The 21,775-nt window shown below is 34.6% G+C and overlaps 1 protein-coding gene across 3 annotated transcripts; it reads right to left on the bottom strand.

The window, feature by feature from the left end:
* Nucleotides 1-5,323: 5,323 nt before the first annotated feature.
* On the bottom strand, nt 5,324-21,707 carry LOC106178018 (protoporphyrinogen oxidase). 3 transcript variants are annotated; one of them, XM_013561003.3, is made up of 12 exons: nt 21,554-21,707; nt 20,616-21,054; nt 20,091-20,231; nt 19,794-19,902; nt 19,369-19,511; nt 18,802-18,937; nt 18,214-18,455; nt 17,908-17,968; nt 17,537-17,652; nt 16,552-16,659; nt 16,126-16,275; nt 5,324-6,049 (listed from the first exon to the last, which is right to left on the bottom strand). In XM_013561003.3, the coding sequence occupies exons 2-12, from the start codon at nt 21,051-21,053 to the stop codon at nt 5,864-5,866; spliced, it is 1,830 nt and encodes a 609-aa protein (XP_013416457.2). In that variant the 5' UTR covers nt 21,054; nt 21,554-21,707; the 3' UTR covers nt 5,324-5,863. The 3 variants fall into 3 exon arrangements, with proteins under 3 accessions (XP_013416457.2, XP_013416460.2, XP_086859253.1); XM_013561006.3 differs by having other exon boundaries at nt 21,365-21,640; XM_087003127.1 differs by having other exon boundaries at nt 21,378-21,640.
* Between the last annotated feature and the right edge of the window lie 68 nt (nt 21,708-21,775).

Below are 21,775 nucleotides of genomic sequence, written 5' to 3'. Positions count from 1 at the left end.
CATAGGAAGAGGAATGTCCATGCCAGCAGCAATAAGAAAGTAGACAAGGCAAGTCAAGAGAAAGCTTCCAACAGTGAAAAAATTCAATTCTCTAAGAGCAAAGGATTTAATACTGACATTAGCCAGGACTACTGGTCAAAGGAAGAAGGCACAGACCATGATGCTCCACTTTGGCTTTTTATATCAAGTCTGTCAAGTATTACAGGTCTCGCTGTTTACATATGCTATATTAGGAAAGGAGAAAATGCCTTAGATTTCTGTATGGAACAAGCTGAAGCATATGATGGCAGAATAGACTTTGTGGAGTTAACTTTGAAAGTCCAGGAGGAGATGAAAAAATTTGAGGAACGGAAAAAACTTGGACAGGTAGTTGACTTATAGCATTCTTAGATATAAATGTAAAATGCATTCATAAAGTTCACATCAGTTTCAACCATGGGAATGAAAGATTAGTTGTAAATATATGATAATATATAAAATATCAAATCAGTACCAACTTACCAGGTGCAGTTATGTTTGAAAGCAGTTATTTGTTTAAAATATTGTATTTGAGTGACCTATGAATCACTCTTAAAGATTTGAAAATAATAAGTATTTTTTCCTTATGACAGAGTATAAAACAGGAAACGTTTTTTTTTTTTTTTTTTTTTTTTTTTTTTTTTTTTTGTCAATTTTGATTCAATATTACACTATTAACAAATAGAGCATAGTCTGGTTAAACTATGAAAAGTATGGCAGAATGAGTGGAAATAGGTACCAAAGTGAAGCAGAGGGTCTAATTTCCTCTCACTTGCCCTATTCTTCATAGTTCACTTGGGACTGTGCTTTATTTGTTTTACTATATCAATGTAGAAAGGAAAGACAACTTGCACATTATCAGCTAAATCTGCTGGTCCAGCCACGTTTACTACTAGTAAATGTCTGATAATCTTAAAGATTCACAGATTTCCCCCAAGCTACACAAGAACATCTGAAATGCTGCATGTATGTTTTTGTCTGCTTCTTGGGCAAAGCTGCTTAATCTCCTGTGTCCAGCATGTTCACACAGCATGTCTGCTCTCTTCTGCCCATCTGATTGCTATTCATGAGGAAGAGGATCGTGGGAAGTCCATCAAAATAAATAAAAATAAGATTCTCCACAATATAGCTTATCTTTGGTCTAAATATTAGAGACCAAGCAATTCCATGAGAAGAATTTGATAATTATCTGGGAAATGTCCTTTTACCAATGATTCTGATTGGTCTGTCTGTCCATGTTGTCACTGTGGCCGTCCAACAGATGACATTCCCCCATAACTGCATAACCGTATTTTTTTGTTTTACATTAAATTTACTCAGTGGCTTTGTTTGGCAAAGAAGCAGGTTGCTTTGGAAAATCGGCACGGTCAGTTGATATTTACCGTAATTATATTGGTTTTTTTCTCAATTTTGGTGACAAAACATTTTCTGCATCCTAATGTCTCTTAATGTCATTTATCAGCTTTGCTGCCTCGTTTCCTGTATGATGTCTGTATATTTGTCAGCTTTGCTGTCTAATCAATAAACAGCTTTATTAACAAGGCAGCAAAGCTGTCAAATGTACAGACAAAAAACAGGAAATAACTATGCACAAAATAGGCTACTGTCAATTCTGATGCAAAAGTACATTATGTTAAACTGCAAATTCAACATCAAATTTTAATTATGCTCAAGCAGCACCCAAAATTGTGTTTTCTTCTATTCTGATGCAATATTACATAATGGTTAACAGCATAATGACCGTCAATTTTTAATAATAAAATATACATGGATTTTCAGAAAATGTGACTAGCATGGGTCTTCAAGCCCGTGGAACTTCAAAGTTACACCTTGAAAATGCCAATATGTGAAAAATTAAATTTTCACAAAAAAACTGTTTAACTGGCAGTAAGAATTACCAAACAGACTGCATTGCCTACTGAAGCTGTATTTTAGTCCCATGTTTCTTTCCTGTAAGTTTGAGAACAGTAAGTGACATGGTTTTTCTTAAATGGTCATCATGGGGGCAGTGCCCAAAATAGTTTTTTTTTTTCAAATTTTGATGCAATATTACATAATGTTTAACAGCATAATGATGAGTATTATGGATATTCAGAAAATGTTACTAGCAAAGGTCTTCAGGCCCATGGAACTTCAAAGTCACAACTTGAAAATGCCAAAATGTAAACAAGACAGCACTGTTCTGAATTTTTTTTTCCATTTTTAACAATTTTTAACATAAAACAAAATTAACAGTTTACTGCCGTTTTTATATGATCAACTAAAAAAATTGATGAGATGGGAAAAATATCAATAGAGCAGTGTTAAATGTCCAATTTCTTCCATTCTGAGATTCTGAACATAGTGAATGTCAATGATTGAATCTGACAAACTGCAATGATATGAGTTTATTTCCATTTTTTGAAACTTTATTACACAATACAAGATAACAAGTTTACCATCATTTTTACATATGTTGTAAAGATGCAGGAAATGCCAAACAAACACTTTTACTTATCTTACTAATTAAATAATGAAACATGCATGTTAACATGCCTAAGAATTAAATCTGAGGAAATGTGAAAAAACAGCATTTCTTCAAAATAATGGCCCAATTAAGCTGATTTTTAAACTCAACCTGCGTTTTAGCAGGAATGACCACTCCTGTGAGTTTACTGACAATTGGCCTATCTGTTTTTCTTATTTTGTGTTTACAGTGTTGCATATATGCTGAAAAGTGAAATAAAAAGCATAACTAAAATAGTGGCCCGATCATGCCTATTTTCTAACTTGACCTGCGTTATAGTAAGATTGATTACTCCTATGAGTTTCATGACAACAGGCCTAACGGTTTTCCTTGAAATGTGTTTACAGTGTTGCATATATGCTGAAAAGTGAAAAAACAGCATAAGTTCTACAATAATGGCCCGATCATGCTGATTTTCAGACTTGACCTGCGTTTTATGGATATTCATCAGCTCTGTAAATATACAGCCAAAAAGTAAAACTGCCTTCCACTTATCGCGTTTACAATGAAAGTGCACGGCGACAGTGACAGTGACAGTGACGGCAACGCCAGCCACGACAGACGCAGGTGATGGCAATATGTACAGACACATCTGTACATATTTACTGTACTGTTTGAGAACAGTAAGTGACATGGTTTTTCTTAAATGGTCATCATGGGAGCAGTGCCCAAAATAAGTTTTTTTTCAAATTTTGATGCAATATTACATAATGTTAAACAGCTTAATGACCATCAATTTTTAATAATAAAATATTAGTATCATGGATATTCAGAAAATGTGACTAGCAAAGGTCTTCAGGCCCATGGAACTTCAAAGTCACAACTTGAAAATGCCAAAATGTAAACAAGACAGCACTGTTCTGAAATGTTTTTTTTTCCATTTTTAACAATTTTTTTAACATAAACAAAATTAACAGGTTACTGCCATTTTTATACGATCAACTTAGAAAATTGATGAGATGGGAAAAATATCAATACAACAGTGTTAAATGTCCAATTTCCTCCATCCTGAGATTCTGAACATAGTGAATGATTGCATCTGACAAACTGCAATGATATGAGTTTATTTCCATTTTTGACACTTTATTACACAATACACGATAACAAGTTTACCATCATTTTTACATAATCAACTAACAATTTTGTAAAGATTCAGGAAATGTCAAACAAACACTTTTATGTATCTTATTAGTAAAATAATAAGACTGTTAACATGCCTAAGAATTGAATCTGAGGAAATGTGAAAAAACAGCATAACTTCTAAAGTAATGGCCCGATCATGCCGATTTTCGAACTTGACCTGCGTTTTAGTAAGATTGATTACTCCTGTGAGTTTCATGACAACAGGCCTAACGGTGTTCCTTAAAATGTGTTTACAGGGTTGCATATATGCTGAAAAGTGAAAAAACAGCATAAGTTCTACAATAATGGCCCGATCATGCTGATTTTCGAACTTGACCTGCGTTTTATGAATATTCATCAGCTCTGTAAATATAAAGCCAAAAAGTAAAACTGTCCTCCACTTATCGTGTTTACAAGGAAAGTGCACGGCATCGGCGACGGCATCGGCATCGGCATCGGCGACGGCATCGGCGACGACAGACGCAGGTGATGGCAATATGTACAGACACATCTGTGTCTGTACATAAAAATGGTAACTGACCAATCAGGGGCTAAGAGTTGTACAAGGTATTAGCAGAACCACCACCAATTCTAAATTATGCACTCTTGTGATAGTTGACATTAAGAAAATTGAACTTGACCAGCGTTTCAGTTACATGGGAACTCAAAATGGCACCTTGGAAAATAGATAATTTACACAAAAAAAAAAAAAATCCGACTTCATGCAAAAATCAGGCATGTGTATGTACTGGAGCTTCATATAGTTCTAAGAAAATTTATTCTAAGTTTGAAAGGAATAAATAATGCTATTTACATTAAAAATTTTCCATTTATCTGTGTTACCTGCAGTGCATAATTAAAAATTGGGGCGATTAATAGATTATGGTGCTAAGCACTGTAGTAATATATTGCATCAAAGTTGAAGAAAAAATACCATTTTTGGGATTGATGCCATAATGACCATTAATGGAAAACCCTGTTACTTTTGAATCTCAAAATTACAGAAAAGATTTATAGGACTGTTTTAGAGCTTCATTTTTTTCTGGAAGTAAAGTAGTTTTTTAAGCACATATTATACTATGTAGGCCTATTGTCTTCAAGTTAATAGGAGTAATCATTGTTACTTAAATACAGGTTGAGTTCGAAAATCAGCTGGATAGTACCATGTCTCAGTAAGGACAAAAAAAAGTTGTCTAGTAAAAAAATGTTAAAACATGTTTTTGACAGTTTACATTGTTTGGACTACAAAGGTGTGAAAGAGCCTTAGTATTTTATGTTGTTGTTAGTAAATTTGTTAGACAAATTATTGTTGTTACACTAAATAGTGTTATTTACTACAATTAAAGATATGTATTAGACTGGTATGGCTTTAAGGGTGTTGGGATGCCATCTTTCTTTCAGAATAATTCCTATTTTTCCTATACTTTTTTGATAAAATTCCTATTTTTTTGAAAAATTTTTCCTATTTTCCTGTTTTCTGAAGGACCGTTATAACCGGACTCCCTGCTTTTATGGCAACAGTGATGCTAAGGTGGTGCAGTATTTTTTATCCTTTCACCAAGCTCTTAATCGTTTACATGTAACTGGGCTATTGACCTTGCTTATTTTCTTCTTGGAATCCACACATAAAAGTCTCATTTCATTTGTGCTTTGATTTTAAGTTAAAACTACTCGGCCTAGAGTTATGATTTTATTGTATGATTTTATTTTTTCAACTCCTTTAATAACATAAATCTTGTATTTCTCATTGTGTTAAATGAATAGACTGGAAGTCATAAATATTCATGTACTGGTCCCTTCCACCCCTATTTTACATGTAATTGTGTGCACTGGATTTTGAAAATATTTGTTAATATCTACATCACTATCAATAAATGCACTTCACAATGATTCAATAAACACTGATTAACTGAACATACATGCTTCATAACCATTTTTCAAACAGCCACTTATGTCCTTCTGCTGCTCATGGTCATTTCTGCCAGTGTCTGTTTATCATTATATCTTTTGGTTACTTTGATTTGTGGATTCTTAAAAAAATTAATGTTTGATGATACTTGGTATATCATCTTCGCTCTATGTGAAGGACTTCTAAACAAAGGTAACATTTATAATTCTTACTAAATTGTCCCACTTGCTTTCTGTCAGATCTGAAGGCAAGTATCACATAGCACTCTCATTCATTCATGGTGCACAGAAGTGATATGACAGTTTTTCTCAATTTGAGTTAATTTTTTTCACAATTCTTATAACTTCTTGCTTGGCATTGAAAATGCAATCTGGCACACCAACTCCTTTGTATGATGAACCAAGCAGACTCAATGGCAAGGAAGCTTCTTTACATTGCTGAAATATCTCATGTACAACCTCTGTATGACCAACTCTGTAAAGTGGTATGCAGTCCTGAAACACAGCCAAAAAATTTAAATCAATATTCCATATTGGTTCTTAGATGTAGTATATACAAGCAATATACACATTTTCAATGATAGACATGCGTCAACAAATGATCCAATAATGACTGTTAGCTATGTCCCTTTGGTGCCCAATATCAATCTATATTTAGCAGTCTTGTCTTAAGCAAGCCAAGGCTGTAAATAGATTGAAGTTAAGACAAAAAATGCCCCCCTCACACACGGAAACAATGAAGCGTCAACATGTTGATACATGTATGATGTTGCAGTGAAAAAGCTTTGACACAAACTTAAAAATGCTGTATAAAAATATACTGTATCATGGCATAATCAACCCTGATTTACATGATAGGAAAAAAATGAGCAAATTTTGATTTTTTTTTTTTTTTTTTTTTTTTTTTTTTTTTTTTGTCTGGGATGAGATTGGGGAGGCTGTTGAAACCAATGATGCATGATGGGAAGAGGTTGAGTCCCACCTAAAAGAAACAAAATATATTTATACAATTACCTATCGATTCACAATAATTATTCTAAAACGTAGATAAAAATTAAAAATTATAAAAACTAGAGGATCAGAGAGGCGATACCGCCTCCGAATATTGTACCACCAGCTGGAGCAAGCGCATTCGTATAGACCCCCACATACACAAAATAAGGGACACAGCCACCAGTTTTGTGCTTGACAAGCTGTAAAAATGCAATCAACAAGAATTTTTAAACTATTGCAAAAAATATATATGGTACAATCAAATATAAGTTCTTTGTAAGATAGGTCAAGGGTCAATTTCAAGGTCACAGTAAATTGCCAGTATATGACTTCCTATTCAAGTTCAAGAGTAACTATGGACCTATCTCTGTCAAGTTTGAAGTTAAAAGAGAAAGAAACTAGAGGATCAGAGAGGCGATACCGCCTCCGAATATTGTACCACCAGCTGGGGTAAGCGCGATCATATAGACCCCCACACACAGAAAAAAGGGACACCACCACCAGTCTTGTGCTTGACAAGCTGTAAAAAATGCAATCAACAAGAATTCTCAAAATATGCAAAAAAAATATATAACTAAAAATGGTACAATCAAAGTTCAGTTCATAGTAAAATAGGTCAAAGGTCAATTTCAAAACACAGTAAATTTCCAGTATATGACTTCCTATTCAAGTTCAATAGCAACTATGGACCTATCTCTGCCAGTTTTGGAGATAAAAGGGAACCAAAATTTGTAAACTTCAATTCATGATAAAAAGTAGGTCAAACATAAATTTCAAGGTCACACTTAGTTTGCCAGTATATGACTTCCTATTCAAATTCAATAGTAACTATGGGCGTATCTTATCAGTTTTGGAAATAAAAGGGAACCAAAATTTGCAAAGTTAAGTTCATGGTTAAAAGTAGGTCAAAGGTCAATTTTAAGGTCACAGTAAATTGCCTCTAATGACTTCATATTCAAGTTCAATAGTAACTATGGACCTATCTCTACCAGTTTTGGAGATAAAAGGGAACGGAAATTTGCAAAGTTCAATTCCTGATGAAAAGTAGGTCAAAGGTCAATTTCAAGGTCACATTTATATTGCCAGTATATGACTTCCTATTCAAGTTCAATAGTAACTATGGACCTATCTCTGCTAGTTTTGGAGATAAAAGGGAACAAAATTTGCAAAATTCAATTCATGATGAAAAGTAGGTCAAAGGTCAATTTCAAGGTCACATTTATATTGCCAGTATATGACTTCCTATTCAAGTTCAATAGTAACTATGGACCTATCTCTACCAGTTTTGGAGATAAAAGGGAACCAAAATTTGTAAACTTCATATCATGATGAAAAGTAGGTCAAAGGTCAATTTCAAGGTCACATCTAGATTGCCAGTATATGACTTCCTATTCAAGTTCAATAGTAACTATGGACCTATCTCTGCCAGTTTTGGAGATAAAAGGGAAGAAAAATTTGCAAAGTTCAATTCATGGTGAAAAGTAGGTCAAAGGTCAATTTCAAGGTCACACTTAGATTGCCAGTATAATTATGATTTCCTATTCAAGTTCAATAGTACGGCCATTCCACGAAAAGGGGTACAATTTCAAAACAAGAAATGCAGTGATATGAACTTTGCAAAACTGGAAAACTTTTTATATTATTTTGATGAAGAGGTATTCAGAGAGTAGTAGAAGAATTTTAACCCACACCATTACTGTATTTAAAGAAATATGCACGTGTAAACATGGTACAGTATTTTTTTTCGTTACGGAGGTTAGGTAACATCTAAATTAGGTTATATTTCAATCATGCCAAAGGTCACAGGCTCCATATTTGATTCAATTATTAAGATTTTGTATGTATTCAAAATATTATTGCCCATTTAAGATTTCTCTTCAATTATAGAAAATGCGGTGCAAACACATTGATAATAAGTGGCTCGTTTTCTATAAATACAAAGCCTGAGATATTCAAATTTAAATATTTTATTAATCATTGTGGACAGACTTTCTTTTTTATCATACTATTTGTTTATGAACAAAGTGCAATCAATCTATTATGATATGAGCATTGATCAATGAGCACACGCATATCCAATGTTCAAATGAAAAATGAGTAATTTCGTAACGGAGGTTAGGTCATTAATAGCAATCATATTTGTTTTGATATTTCTTAGCTTAAAGTAGACTTTAGAGGCTGAATTCGGAATTTGTAGTATTACAGATACGACAAACGTTACATAATAACAAAACATTAAACCTACATGTACATGATCGCAGCTATAGGCAGTAAAAAACAACACAATACCCGAGAAAGTTGATGTATACAATCAAGTAGGCCGACAATAGACACGTGTTTGCGGATAATTGTCCATTTAAAGTTACTGGAAGCATCTAGAAGATGTTAAAAACTATTATGTGCTACTGAAACAGTAAAATAGGGCCTAATAACCCCGCAATTCTACCTGATAAATACAAGCGTTGCTTCATTGCTTAATATATTTCGCCATATGTCTCCCGCGAAAATAATGTCTGCTACATATACGCTAGTACTGATGTCAGCTAGTACCATTTTTCTTGCCAAGACAATCCTGAAAACTCCTCATTTCGCTTAAAATCAGAATGATAAGTTCAAAAAGGCATCGTCAAGTGACAAATGGAAATCAATTTGAAAAAACAAATCACGATTTACCCTCGATTTTATAGCAAACTCGAGTAAAAACTTAAATGGTTAGCTTATCTTGATAGAATTATCAGCTATATATGTATATTTTATATCTATATTAATACGGGGTAATGTCTTTAACAGCAAGCCGTATGAATGCATACTACATCAGAACATAGAAGTAGAACTACTTCTATTATCAGAACTAACTCACAAAACCACAGAAATAACGTTTAAAAGTATTAACAGTCATTTTTATAACAATTAACCTATTTCGGTAACGGAGGTTAGCATAACGGATGCAAGGTGACACGCACTCTTTTTCAGTTTTTATCCTCGGGATAACTTTGCATAACTATTGAATGAATTTTTTAGGAAGAAGTTGGTCTTTGCTTAACAAAAATGATGTTTTTAACTTTCTAAAACAACATTTTCTTCAAATTTGGTTCGTTACTGAGGTTAGGCTCTTAAATGCGACACCCCGACTTTTGTGAGTTAACATTCTCTATGATGGATCGCATCATTCAAAATTAACAAATAGCACTGTTTTATTAAACTTCATGTATTAAGAGTTTGAAAAATGCACAGGAAGGCCATTTAAGAGCATTTTCTTTTATTCTTACACTGAGTTAAAAAAGCGTTACGGAGGTTAGGGGTTACTGAGCGACATTGATTAAACTATGACAGTGACGTAACTAACCAACAAATTCGTCAGAGAACACCATGTATGATAAAAAGAAACATGAATTCAAATTAGTTGAGGACTAAAAACACTAAAATACGGGAAAATATAAACTTTTTCTTGTGGCGAATCAGCTATAATACCGGAGCGACACGTCGAAATCGTGCTTTTTGCGGCATATAGACCCCCGGGGTTCCCGTCAAAGCAAGTGGTACTATATCAATTGTTGTTTTTTAAGTAGAACACATCGGGTCCTGCTAAAAAAGGCTAAAAAAAGCTAAATTGCAGATGCTTTTACTACTGAAAATAAGCTGCGACAGGTATTATTCAGAATTGTACCCTTTTTCGTGGAATGGCTGAGTAACCATGGACCTATCTCTGCCAGTTTTGGAGATATAAGGGACTAAATGTTATAATTTTGGAGTTACAATAATGTGCCATAAATTTCGTACAGAAAAAATTAATTAAAATAAAGAAAAGGTCATTTTGGCCACAATTCTTGAAATGGGAGGTGCTCTGAAGTTCCAGATGTTCAAATTTGATGAAATAATGTCATTTGTGATCACAGGTTGTCTGCCTCGCCAAGCCTTATGTTTTATTTTTCGGGAGTTCAAAATTTATTATCCATTACCGTACTGCACATTTTGCTTTCACCACCAATATGTACTTTTTGATACAGCATAACTTGAAAACCGTATGGAATACAAAAAAACGGAGACCACCTCCAGTGTTGGGCTTAACATGCTCTACAAAATGCAAAAAAGAATGGGTCTCTAGCACTAACGGTTCCCGAATTAGAGACAGTTTTCAGTTTCGGTATCTTATGGCCGCTACTCCCGTGAAAATGCACCGATTGACCCCAAATTCACAGAGATGAAAGATGACCCAAAGGGTAACACTTTCCAGTAATATTATTGGTTAAGTCTGTGTAGTGTCTGAATAACAGCGCCAAAAAAATTTTTTTCGTAAAAAATTTCATTTTTTTTTTTAAATTTTGGCCCGTTTGACCTTGAAATAAAGGTCAAAGGTCAAATCCAAGGGCATATTTGAAATCTACACATATGACTTTTGGAAAGCCATCTGTACAAATTTTTCCCATAATTCCTTCCGTAGGGTAGATAATTAGCATTTAATTTTGCCATTTTTGGACAAGGGTGTATTGCAATGAGTGCCACACCTAGACCCCAATACCGACAAAGCCCAAATTTTACGTGGAACCAGTTGAGATTATAGGTGACCTAAATCCAAGAGATGGGTACGCAGGCCCTAGTAGTCTAGGAGGAGAAGCGGTAACGGTGACTTGGCGGCGGAGCCGCAGGGGCCGGCGGAGCCGCAGGAGCCGGCGGAACATACGGGTCGGGACTAAAACCATGTGTACCGCCAGCGCCTACGCTGGTGGTACAATTAGCAGAGTTCACTTCATGATAAAAAGTAGGTCAAAGGTCAATTTCAAGGTCACACTTAGATTGCCAGTATAGGACTTCCTATTCAAGTTCAATAGTAACTATGGACCTATCTCTGCCAGTTTTGGAGATAAAAGGGAAGAATAATTTGCAAAGTTCAGTTCATGGTGAAAAGTAGGTCAAAGATCAATTTTAAGGTCACATTAAGATTGCCAGTATATGACTTCCTATTCAAGTTCAATAGTAACTATGGACCTATCTCTGCCAGTTTTGGAGATAAAAGGGAAGCAAAATTTGCAAAGTTCAGTTCATGGTGAAAAGTAGGTCAAAGGTCAATTTTAAGGTCACATTTAGAATGCCAGTATATGACTTCCTATTCAAGTTCAATAGTAACTACGGACCTATCTCAGCCAGTTTTGGAGATAAAAGGAAAGCAAAATTTGCAAAATTCAGTTCAAGTTCAATAGTCAAAGGTCAATTTTAAGGTCACATTTAGATTGCCAGTATATGACTTCCTATTCAAGTTCAATAGTAACTATGGACCTATCTCTGCCAGTTTTGGAGATAAAAGGGAAGAAAAATTTGCAAAGTTCAGATCATGGTGAAAAGTAGGTCAAAGGTCAATTTTAAGGTCACATTTAGATTGCCAGTATAGGACTTTCTATTCAAGTTCAATAGTATTTACGGACCTATCTCAGCCAGTTTTGGAGATAAAAGGGAAGCAAAATTTGCAAAGTTCAGTTCATGGTGAAAAGTAGGTCAAAGGTCAATTTCAAGGTCACATTTAGATTGCCAGTATATGACTTCCTATTCAAGTTCAATAGTAACTACGGACCTATATCTGCCAGTTTTGGAGATACAAGGAAAGCAAAATTTGCAAAGTTCAGTTTATGGTGAAAAGTAGGTCAAAGGTCAATTTCAAGGTCACATTTAGATTGCCAGTATAGGACTTTCTATTCAAGTTCAATAGTATTTACGGACCTATCTCAGACAGTTTTGGAGATAAAAGGGAAGCAAAATTTGCAAAGTTCAGTTCATGGTGAAAAGTAGGTCAAAGGTCAATTTCAAGGTCACATTTAGATTGCCAGTATATGACTTCCTATTCAAGTTCAATAGTATTTACGGACCTATCTCAGCCAGTTTTGGAGATAAAAGGAAAGCAAAATTTGCAAAGTTCAGTTCATGGTGAAAAGTAGGTCAAAGGTCAATTTCAAGGTCACATTTAGATTGCCAGTATATGACTTCCTATTCAACTTCAATAGTAACTATGGACCTATCTCTGCCAGTTTTGGAGATAAAAGGGAAGCAAAATTTGCAAAGTTCAGTTCATGGTGAAAAGTAGGTCAAAGGTCAATTTCAAGGTCACAGTAAGATTGCCAGTATATGACTTCCTATTCAACTTCAATAGTAACTATGGACCTATCTCTGCCAGTTTTGGAGATAAAAGGGAAGCAAAATTTGCAAAGTTCAGTTCATGGTGAAAAGTAGGTCAAAGGTCAATTTCAAGGTCACAGTAAGATTGCCAGTATATGACTTCCTATTCAACTTCAATAGTAACTATGGACCTATCTCTGCCAGTTTTGGAGATATAAGGGACAAAATGTTATAATTTTGGAGTTACCATAATGTGCCTTAAATTTCGTACAGAAAAAAATAATTAAAACTAGAGGATCAGAGAGGCGATACCGCCTCCAAATATTGTACCACCAGCTGGAGCAAACGCATTCGTATAGACCCCCACATACACAAAATAAGGGACACAGCCACCAGTTTTGTGCTTGACAAGCTGTAAAAATGCAATCAACAAGAATTTTTAAACTATTGCAAAAAATATATATGGTACAATCAAATTTAAGTTCTTAGTAAGGTAGGTCAAGGGTCAATTTCAAGGTCACAGTAAATTGCCAGTATATGACTTCCTATTCAAGTTCAAGAGTAACTATGGACCTATCTCTGTCAAGTTTGAAGTTAAAAGAGAAAGAAATTAGCAGAGTTCAGTTCATGATAAAAAGTAGGTCAAAGGTCAATTTCAAGGTCACACTTAGATTGCCAGTATAGGACTTCCTATTCAACTTCAATAGTAACTATGGACCTATCTCAGCCAGTTTTGGAGATAAAAGGGAAGCAAAATTTGCAAAATTCAGTTCATGGTGAAAAGTAGGTCAAAGGTCAATTTCAAGGTCACATTTAGATTGCCAGTATATGACTTTCTATTCAAGTTCAATAGTAACTATGGACCTATCTCTGCCAGTTTTGGAGATAAAAGGGAAGCAAAATTTGCAAAGTTCAGTTCTTGGTGAAAAGTAGGACAAAGGTCAATTTCAAGGTCACATTTAGATTGCCAGTATATGACTTCCTATTCAAGTTCAATAGTAACTACGGACCTACCTCAGCCAGTTTTGGAGATAAAAGGGAAGAAAAGTTTGCAAAGTTCAGTTCATGGTGAATAGTAGGTCAAAGGTCAATTTCAAGGTCACATTTAGATTGCCAGTATATGACTTCCTATTCAAGTTCAAGAGTAACTATGGACCTATCTCTGTCAAGTTTGAAGTTAAAAGAGAAAGAAATTAGCAGAGTTCAGTTCATGATAAAAAGTAGGTCAAAGGTCAATTTCAAGGTCACACTTAGATTGCCAGTATATGACTTTCTATTCAAGTTCAATAGTAACTATGGACCTATCTCTGCCAGTTTTGGAGATAAAAGGGAAGCAAAATTTGCAAAGTTCAGTTTATGGTGAAAAGTAGGACAAAGGTCAATTTTAATGTCACATTTATAATGCCAGTATATGACTTCCTATTCAAGTTCAATAGTAACTACGGACCTATCTCAGCCAGTTTTGGAGATAAAAGGGAAGAAAAGTTTGCAAAGTTCAGTTCATGGTGAAAAGTAGGTCAAAGGTCAATTTCAAGGTCACATTTAGATTGCCAGTATATGACTTCCTATTCAAGTTCAATAGTAACTACGGACCTATCTCTGCCAGTTTTGGAGATAAAAGGGAAGCAAAATTTGCAAAGTTCAGTTTATGGTGAAAAGTAGGTCAAAGGTCAATTTCAAGGTCACATTTAGATTGCCAGTATATGACTTCCTATTCAAGTTCAATAGTAAGTACGGACCTATCTCAGCCAGTTTTGGAGATAAAAGGAAAGCAAAATTTGCAAAATTCAGTTCATGGTGTAAAGTAGGTCAAAGGTCAATTTTAAGGTCACATTTAGATTGCCAGTATATGACTTCCTATTCAAGTTCAATAGTAACTACGGACCTATCTCAGCCAGTTTTGGAGATAAAAGGAAAGCAAAATTTGCAAAATTCAGTTCATGGTGTAAAGTAGGTCAAAGGTCAATTTTAAGGTCACATTTAGATTGCCAGTATATGACTTCCTATTCAAGTTCAATAGTATTTACGGACCTATCTCAGCCAGTTTTGGAGATAGAGGAAAGCAAAATTTGCAAAGTTCAGTTCGTGGTGAAAAGTAGGTCAAAGGTCAATTTTAAGGTCACATTTAGATTGCCAGTATATGACTTCCTATTCAAGTTCAATAGTAACTACGGACCTATCTCTGCCAGTTTTGGAGATAAAAGGGAAGAAAAATTTGCAAAGTGCAGTTCATGGTGAAAAGTAGGTCAAAGGTCAATTTCAAAGTCATAGTAAGATTGCCAGTATATGACTTCCTATTCAAGTTCAATAGTAACTATGGACCTATCTCTGCCAGTTTTGGAGATAAAAGGGAAGAAAAATTTGCAAAGTGCAGTTCATGGTGAAAAGTAGGTCAAAGGTCAATTTCAAGGTCATAGTAAGATTGCCAGTATATGACTTCCTATTCAACTTCAATAGTAACTATGGACCTATCTCTGCCAGTTTTGGAGATATAAGGGACTAGATGTTATAATTTTGGAGTTACCATAATGTGCCTTAAATTTCGTACAGAAAAAATTAATTAAAATAAAGAAAATGTCATTTTGGTCAAAATTCTTGAAATAGGAGGTGCTCTGAAGTTTCAGAAGTTCAAATTTGATGAAATAATGTCATTTTTGAACACAAGTTGTCTGCTTTGCCAAGCCTTATGTTTTATTTTTCCAGAGTTCAAAATTTATTATCCATTACCGTACTGCACATTTTGCTTTTACCACCAATATGTACTTTTTGATACAGCGTAACTCGAAAACCGTATGGAATACAAAAAAACCGAGACCACCTCCAGTGTTGGGCTTTACATGCTCTACAAAATGCAAAAAAGAATGGGTCTCTAGCATTAACGGTTCCCGAATTAGAGACAGTTTTCAGTTTCGGTATCTTATGGCCGCTACTCCCGTGAAAATGCACCGATTGACCCCAAATTCATGGAAATGAAAGATGACCTGAAGGGTAACACTTTCCAATAATATTATTGGTTAAGTCTGTGTGGTGTCTGAATAACAGGGCAAAAAAAATTTTTTTCGTAAAAAATTTCATTTTTTTGAAAATTTTGGCCCATTTGACCTTGAAGTAGAGGTCAAAGGTCAAACCCAAGGGTATATTTGAAATCTACACATATGACTTTTGGAAAGCCGTCTATAGAAATTTTTCCCATAACTCCTTCCGTAGGGTAGATAATTAGCATTTAATTTTGCCATTTTTAGACAAGGGTGCATTGCAATGAGTGCCACACCCAGACCCCAATACCGACAAAGCCCAAATTTTACGTGGAACGAGTTGAGATTATAGGTGACCTAAATCCATGAGATGGGTACGGGGGCCCTTACCGTCTAGGAGGAGAAGGGGTAACGGTAGCCGTTCGGCGGAGCCGGCGGAACGATCCGGACGGGACCGAAACGCTGGTGGTACAATTATATGTTTATTGTTTTGCTTACTTTCTGTATCCCAATGTATGTTCTGCAAGGAGGTTGTGTTATTCCCAATTGCTCTTGTAGTGCAGAAATGGCTAATGATGTAAGGTAGTCTGGATCTACTTTATCTGGATCTCCAAACTGCTCTTTAAACCAAGTTCCACCAAGCATACACTGAAATATCAATACAGGCTTTTATGTTAGCAAGTATGGCAGTATTTCTTCAATGTCAAGGTTTTACTGAATATAATTTTCCATCATCTGTTTGGATCACCAGAGTAACAAATAGGTCATGGTGTCATCTTAAGAAAGGGGCACAATTTCCAGGTTTACCATTTTCCTTATACACACCACTGACTATAATATGTCTTAACTGATCTACATGCCAGTGATGGACAAAAGTTATAGACATAGCCCAATGTTAGGAAAATAATAAAATAAGGTACTTACTGTGAATACTGTTCGGTTGCCTACCACTCTGTCAGGAAAACTACAAGAATCATATATAACACCTATTACATTGGATGGCTGATCAGGAGGAACAAGATGTCCAAAACCCTACAAACAAAATTAACAAAAGACAATTAGCAATATACCTGTAATTTAAAGCAGAGTCCACCTAAATAAAAGTTTACCACAATTCCTGAATAGGACAGACTTGCATTTCTTGTAATTTTTGACTTTGGTGAAATTGTAGATATGTAATAACATACTAAGGGCATATTCCCAGAGCTTTTAGATTGATCTATCCCCGCAGGGAGTCTCACTAGATTACTGTCAGATAATCTGGGTTAAATGTTTCACGCCTACTACAAGCTGTAAGGGGGTAATTAACTTTCGTGCTCGCTCGGCTGACAGCCATTTAGCGTGAACCCCAGGGAGTTAGGTCGATCTAAAGTAGATCGCTCTAATCTCTGGGAATGGGGTCTAAGAGAGTCATTTTGATTACAAAATCATTCATAAAGGCTTTTATGGCTTTCTTGTTAAAACTTGATAAACTGCTGAGCTGTGATACAGATTTTTCAAAGTAGAGTATTGAGAGTATTGTAGAGATGTAAGTGGGCATTCAAAAAAAAATAATAATAATAATAATAATAAAAATGCAAGTGCCCAAGCTTAAGGCACACAGCTTTAAGTAGGAGTCTGGGTGTGTGCCCCTCATTCTACCCAGTAGTTAAAAAATTGAATGAAAATCAGATACTTTTCTGGATGTGCAGGGAGTTGAAAAGTGTGTAGCCATTCACAAGTAAATTAGTTGATTGTGTATATATATATATATATATATATATGATAATTATCAAACATATGCTTTAGTACTTTCATTCCATTGTCTTAATCGTCTTAATTGACTGTTGCAGCTTCTTTAATGTGCCATTCTTTTGAATGACAACATTTAGATGTAATCAAACTTCCATTTGCAAATGCTGACAATTACCTCCACTTTAAACTCCAGGTCGCTGTACTCCAGATTGACAACAGCCACAGTGACAGCTTGGATGGAGTGGAGCAGGCTGGTCAACTTACTGACACCAGTGAGGAGCTGAGATAAAGCTACAATTGTTAAAAAATAAAGAAATAACAAAAACTTGGAGTTAAAATTTCAGTAAAGATAACAAAATTAATCCAGAATTTATTTAACATTTGTATATAAATAATCATTAAAACATACTTTTTCTTATAACTTCTTTTAAATTCACTCCCTAGAGAGTTTAGCAGAGTAATGACCTACATTTAGACACATAGGAAAATTATGGTGCAGCCAATATCTTGGTTATTATGATAGAATGGTTGCATATGGCAGCTTACTTTTTGCATATATTGAAGAAAATATGTAATCTGCCTCCACACATCCTTTTTCTGTTTGTACCTGACAATGAAATATATTTGCAACTGTGATGTTTTAAAATTATTTGAATAAAGTGAAAACATTTTCATAATTGTCGTTTTTACAAGTTTTTAATAACAAATACTACTATTCCGAAAATACAAAAAAATAATATTGAAACTAGAGGTTCAGGCAGGTGGAGATCTGAATACATGTCACTACCTTAATATTACCTGGTGATAAAATTGGTTGTATATAAATGACAAATTTCAAATAAGTAGACTTACAATGGCTTTAGACCCTCTGAAGTTGACTTCTTTGCAACAGGTATTAAGTTGGACATCTACTCTATGATCTCGCTTTAGCTCAGAAGCTAAAGCCACAGGGAGTTGAGACAGCCCTTCTTGCAACGACCACACTGACCATCTCTCATTTTTAGCTCTTTGTAACATTCTGCTCTCACCATTTGGCCCGAGTATGTCACCAGCTGAATCCACATTTTGTGGTTTTGTTTTCTCTGTCAGTGAACCTAAAATACATGAGTAGTACACTATGAATGTGTGTTCTATACAAAAATGGGTTATAATTGTTTCAACTTGTCATAATAATTGCAATTTTAATTTGCTTAACCTTTAACCATACACACACCATGTTGGAATTCATCTACCCCAAACATTTATTTTATTATTGAATATCTACTGATTGGGCTTTGTTTTAATTTCAATAATTTTCTAAGGTTTTGCTCCCTGAAGCTACAGTTGAAAATAGCAGGGATTGTAAAAAACCCAACAGTATAATTAGTATGAATGCATTCCAAATCTTCTTGTATGATAACTGTTCAATACATATTATATATAAGATAATAGTTAGCTCACCTAAGATCCCTTTAATCACTGAGCCATACTTATTCTCTGCTTCTAACAATGATGGAAAACATGCTTTCATGCTCAACAGTTTGGTATCTGCTGCATAAATCCCCCTGCACAATGCTCCAACTGCATAGTTAGTGACCTGGTGAAAAGTATTACAAGACAAAGGTTGCAGTTATTATTATATTAAGCTAACTAACAGACTTTCCATGTTCAACTGGAAATATAAATTGCACAGCAAAGATTTTAATAGAAACATGCACAAATTATAAGCCAACAGAAGCTGACAAATGTACGTACTTCACTTTTTAAACACATATCTTTATTAAAATATTAAAATATTATAAAATATACAAAATATTAAAATATGATGTTACATTGTCAATTTATTTATTTATTTATAACTCATAATAAATTTCACTTAAGGCTGCATGGTGCTTTCCAGAATTTTTATATATATAGGGTATCAGACTGTAACATCTTCAAGAAGTATAACTAGAAAGTCACCGGTCATTCTGTATGTATGAATCTTTTTATGTGAATAATAAATAAATAAATAAATAAATAACTCACCTCTGCACCAAATCTTCTTGAAAAGAAATCATAGACCGATTCATCTGATGAGGTGGATTTTGCAGGGATTGACATTTCTTTGAAAACATAGTGTGCTAAGGATTTAGAAAATGGTGACTGCTTTGACAAAGTCTTAAAGAGACCTGGAATTATATAAAATGGACACCCTTAAAATTTTTAGACAAGCATTAGAGAGATGATTTCAAACATGATACACTACATGCCATTAGAATGTTTAAAAATGTTTTAAACTATGGTTTTCAAACATGATTGTCTTTCTAGCAGGAGTCTAAGAATAGTAGAATAAAATATTTTTGCTTAACATTATTAGAAAGTATAAGATAAATACTATTATTTTTTCCTTTCACAGTTTTCACACTTAAAAACAATATGAAAAATGAAACCTTCCTAAACTATTCCCTTACTGTTAGGTAGTGCATGTAACTTCCCATCTACATAGATATATCTGTTTTTTGCAGCTGGCTCTTTAGTAGTAACTGCAATAACATCTTCAACAAGGCCAAGTGATTCTACCTGTATAGAATAATAATTACAAATTAACAACAAAATCATTTTAAGAAAGCTGACAGCAAAGTATTATTTTAGAATCTGTGTTTCCCCTTTCCTAAGGTTATACTTAAAATAACAACCTTTTTCTGATGGAAAATGACAACCTTTATTTGCCACCAAAAAAGTGAAAAACATCAGACAGTATCATGTACCAGCTCTATTGTTGCACGTGCAGCTGGTGTTGCTGTGGGAGAGCGTATCGTTCTGGGACCTTGCTCAAATATTGTTCCATCATCAAGCTGCAAGCTGTTAATCCAACCTCCCAGACGATCACTGGACTCGTACAAAACTATCTGTAAAGAAAATGAGGTATAATTTTTTATGATTAAAAAGATCATATCGAGTTGACTCATAGCTGGTGTGAATGTCAAGTCTGGGCAATAAGGAAATAGCCATTAAAAACTGATATATAACATCCACATGTAAATTATAAAAAGCATGATATGTATATGCTCTAAAGCAAACATCTATTACAGTAATTACATTATTAAAAATCAATAAGTAACTTTAAGAATTTTTCTGCAGTGTATTCTATAACCTATAAATTATAGGACCATTATTGAAACTGTTAAAAATAATTTTGTTTTTTACCTGTAAATGAATGGTAATCCCAAGGATATTATAAAAACTTAACAATTACAAAACTGAATAGGGATTATTCACATGTAAATTTGTACCTTATCAAAGGGAAGATTTTTTACTTTAGTAAGGTAGTATGCGGCGGTGAGACCACTGATTCCTCCCCCAATAATAACCACTGTCCTGTCCTCAGCACCAGAGGTTGTACTAAAGTGACTGTATCCAACATATCTTCCAGTACAAGACGTCCCTCCATTTAAAAAATATTTTCCACATTTAGCGGCACTGAAAAAACGTCTGCTGTCCTTTGGAATTGCACTGTTGTGAGGCTGTCTTACACAGCAATGAGTGCCAGGAAGTGTACAAAACTGAGCTTTTCCAAGATGTTTAGAAGTCCCACATGGAGCTGTCCTACATGTAGAATACAGGCAACGGGTGCCATGTGGAGCAACAAGTGTCTGACCGGGTCTTCTGTAGTATGAATACTTAACAGGACAAGACTTCAGTACCTCCAAGACTGCCCCTGTCTTTTTCATCCTAAACGAAAAGGGGCAAAAGAATGAATAGTTAAATAGGTGAACTTAATGATGAAAATTCAGAAGCACATAAATGAATAATGGAAGCCACACTCAGTTGTCACCTTCATTGGTTACTAAACAGGGTAAATTAACCTAAAGACAACATAAAATGACAATTTAATTAAAATTTATTCTTAATTTTACATAAATTCTTCTCCATGAGGGTCTATGGGGATTGTAGGAAATCTGTTAAATTTTTTTTTCTTTTTTGCGTTATGGCAGACTATTATGGTAGTCTTAAGTCGTTATGTGTTTTTAGGTTAATTTACCTGGTTTATTTACCAATTAAGGTGACACCCGAGCGTGATGGCAGCTACATTACCGCATACCAGTAAACACAGCAGACGTTTACTCAGGTATAACAGTGCAAGTTGTACTGTAACCTCTCTTTCACGTTTTATGTAATGCTTGACATTTGTTGTTTTCCTCTCATGTGTTTTACTTGAGTTATCATATACCTAATTCTTGTCTGACCCGCGTCGCTGAGTTCCTCTCCACGGCTGATGAAGTTTGCGACCAGGTGAGCATGTCATCTGTCATTCACTCGGTAATACCCTGCTATAACATCGATGCGTAGTATTGCTAATAAATTAGCCAAGAAAATCTACCGGTAGTTCCGTGTTCTTTTGCTCCTGTTATGATTTCAAATATTTCGCATGAACTTCTACATCCGTTAACAG

The sequence above is a fragment of the Lingula anatina genome, chromosome 2 (assembly GCF_051362555.1).
Source record: "Lingula anatina isolate TDL-2025a chromosome 2, LinAna3.0, whole genome shotgun sequence".
Lineage (NCBI taxonomy): Eukaryota > Metazoa > Brachiopoda > Lingulata > Lingulida > Lingulidae > Lingula > Lingula anatina.
Note: the sequence above shows the minus strand (reverse complement) of the source record. Positions and strands in the feature narration are given on the sequence as shown.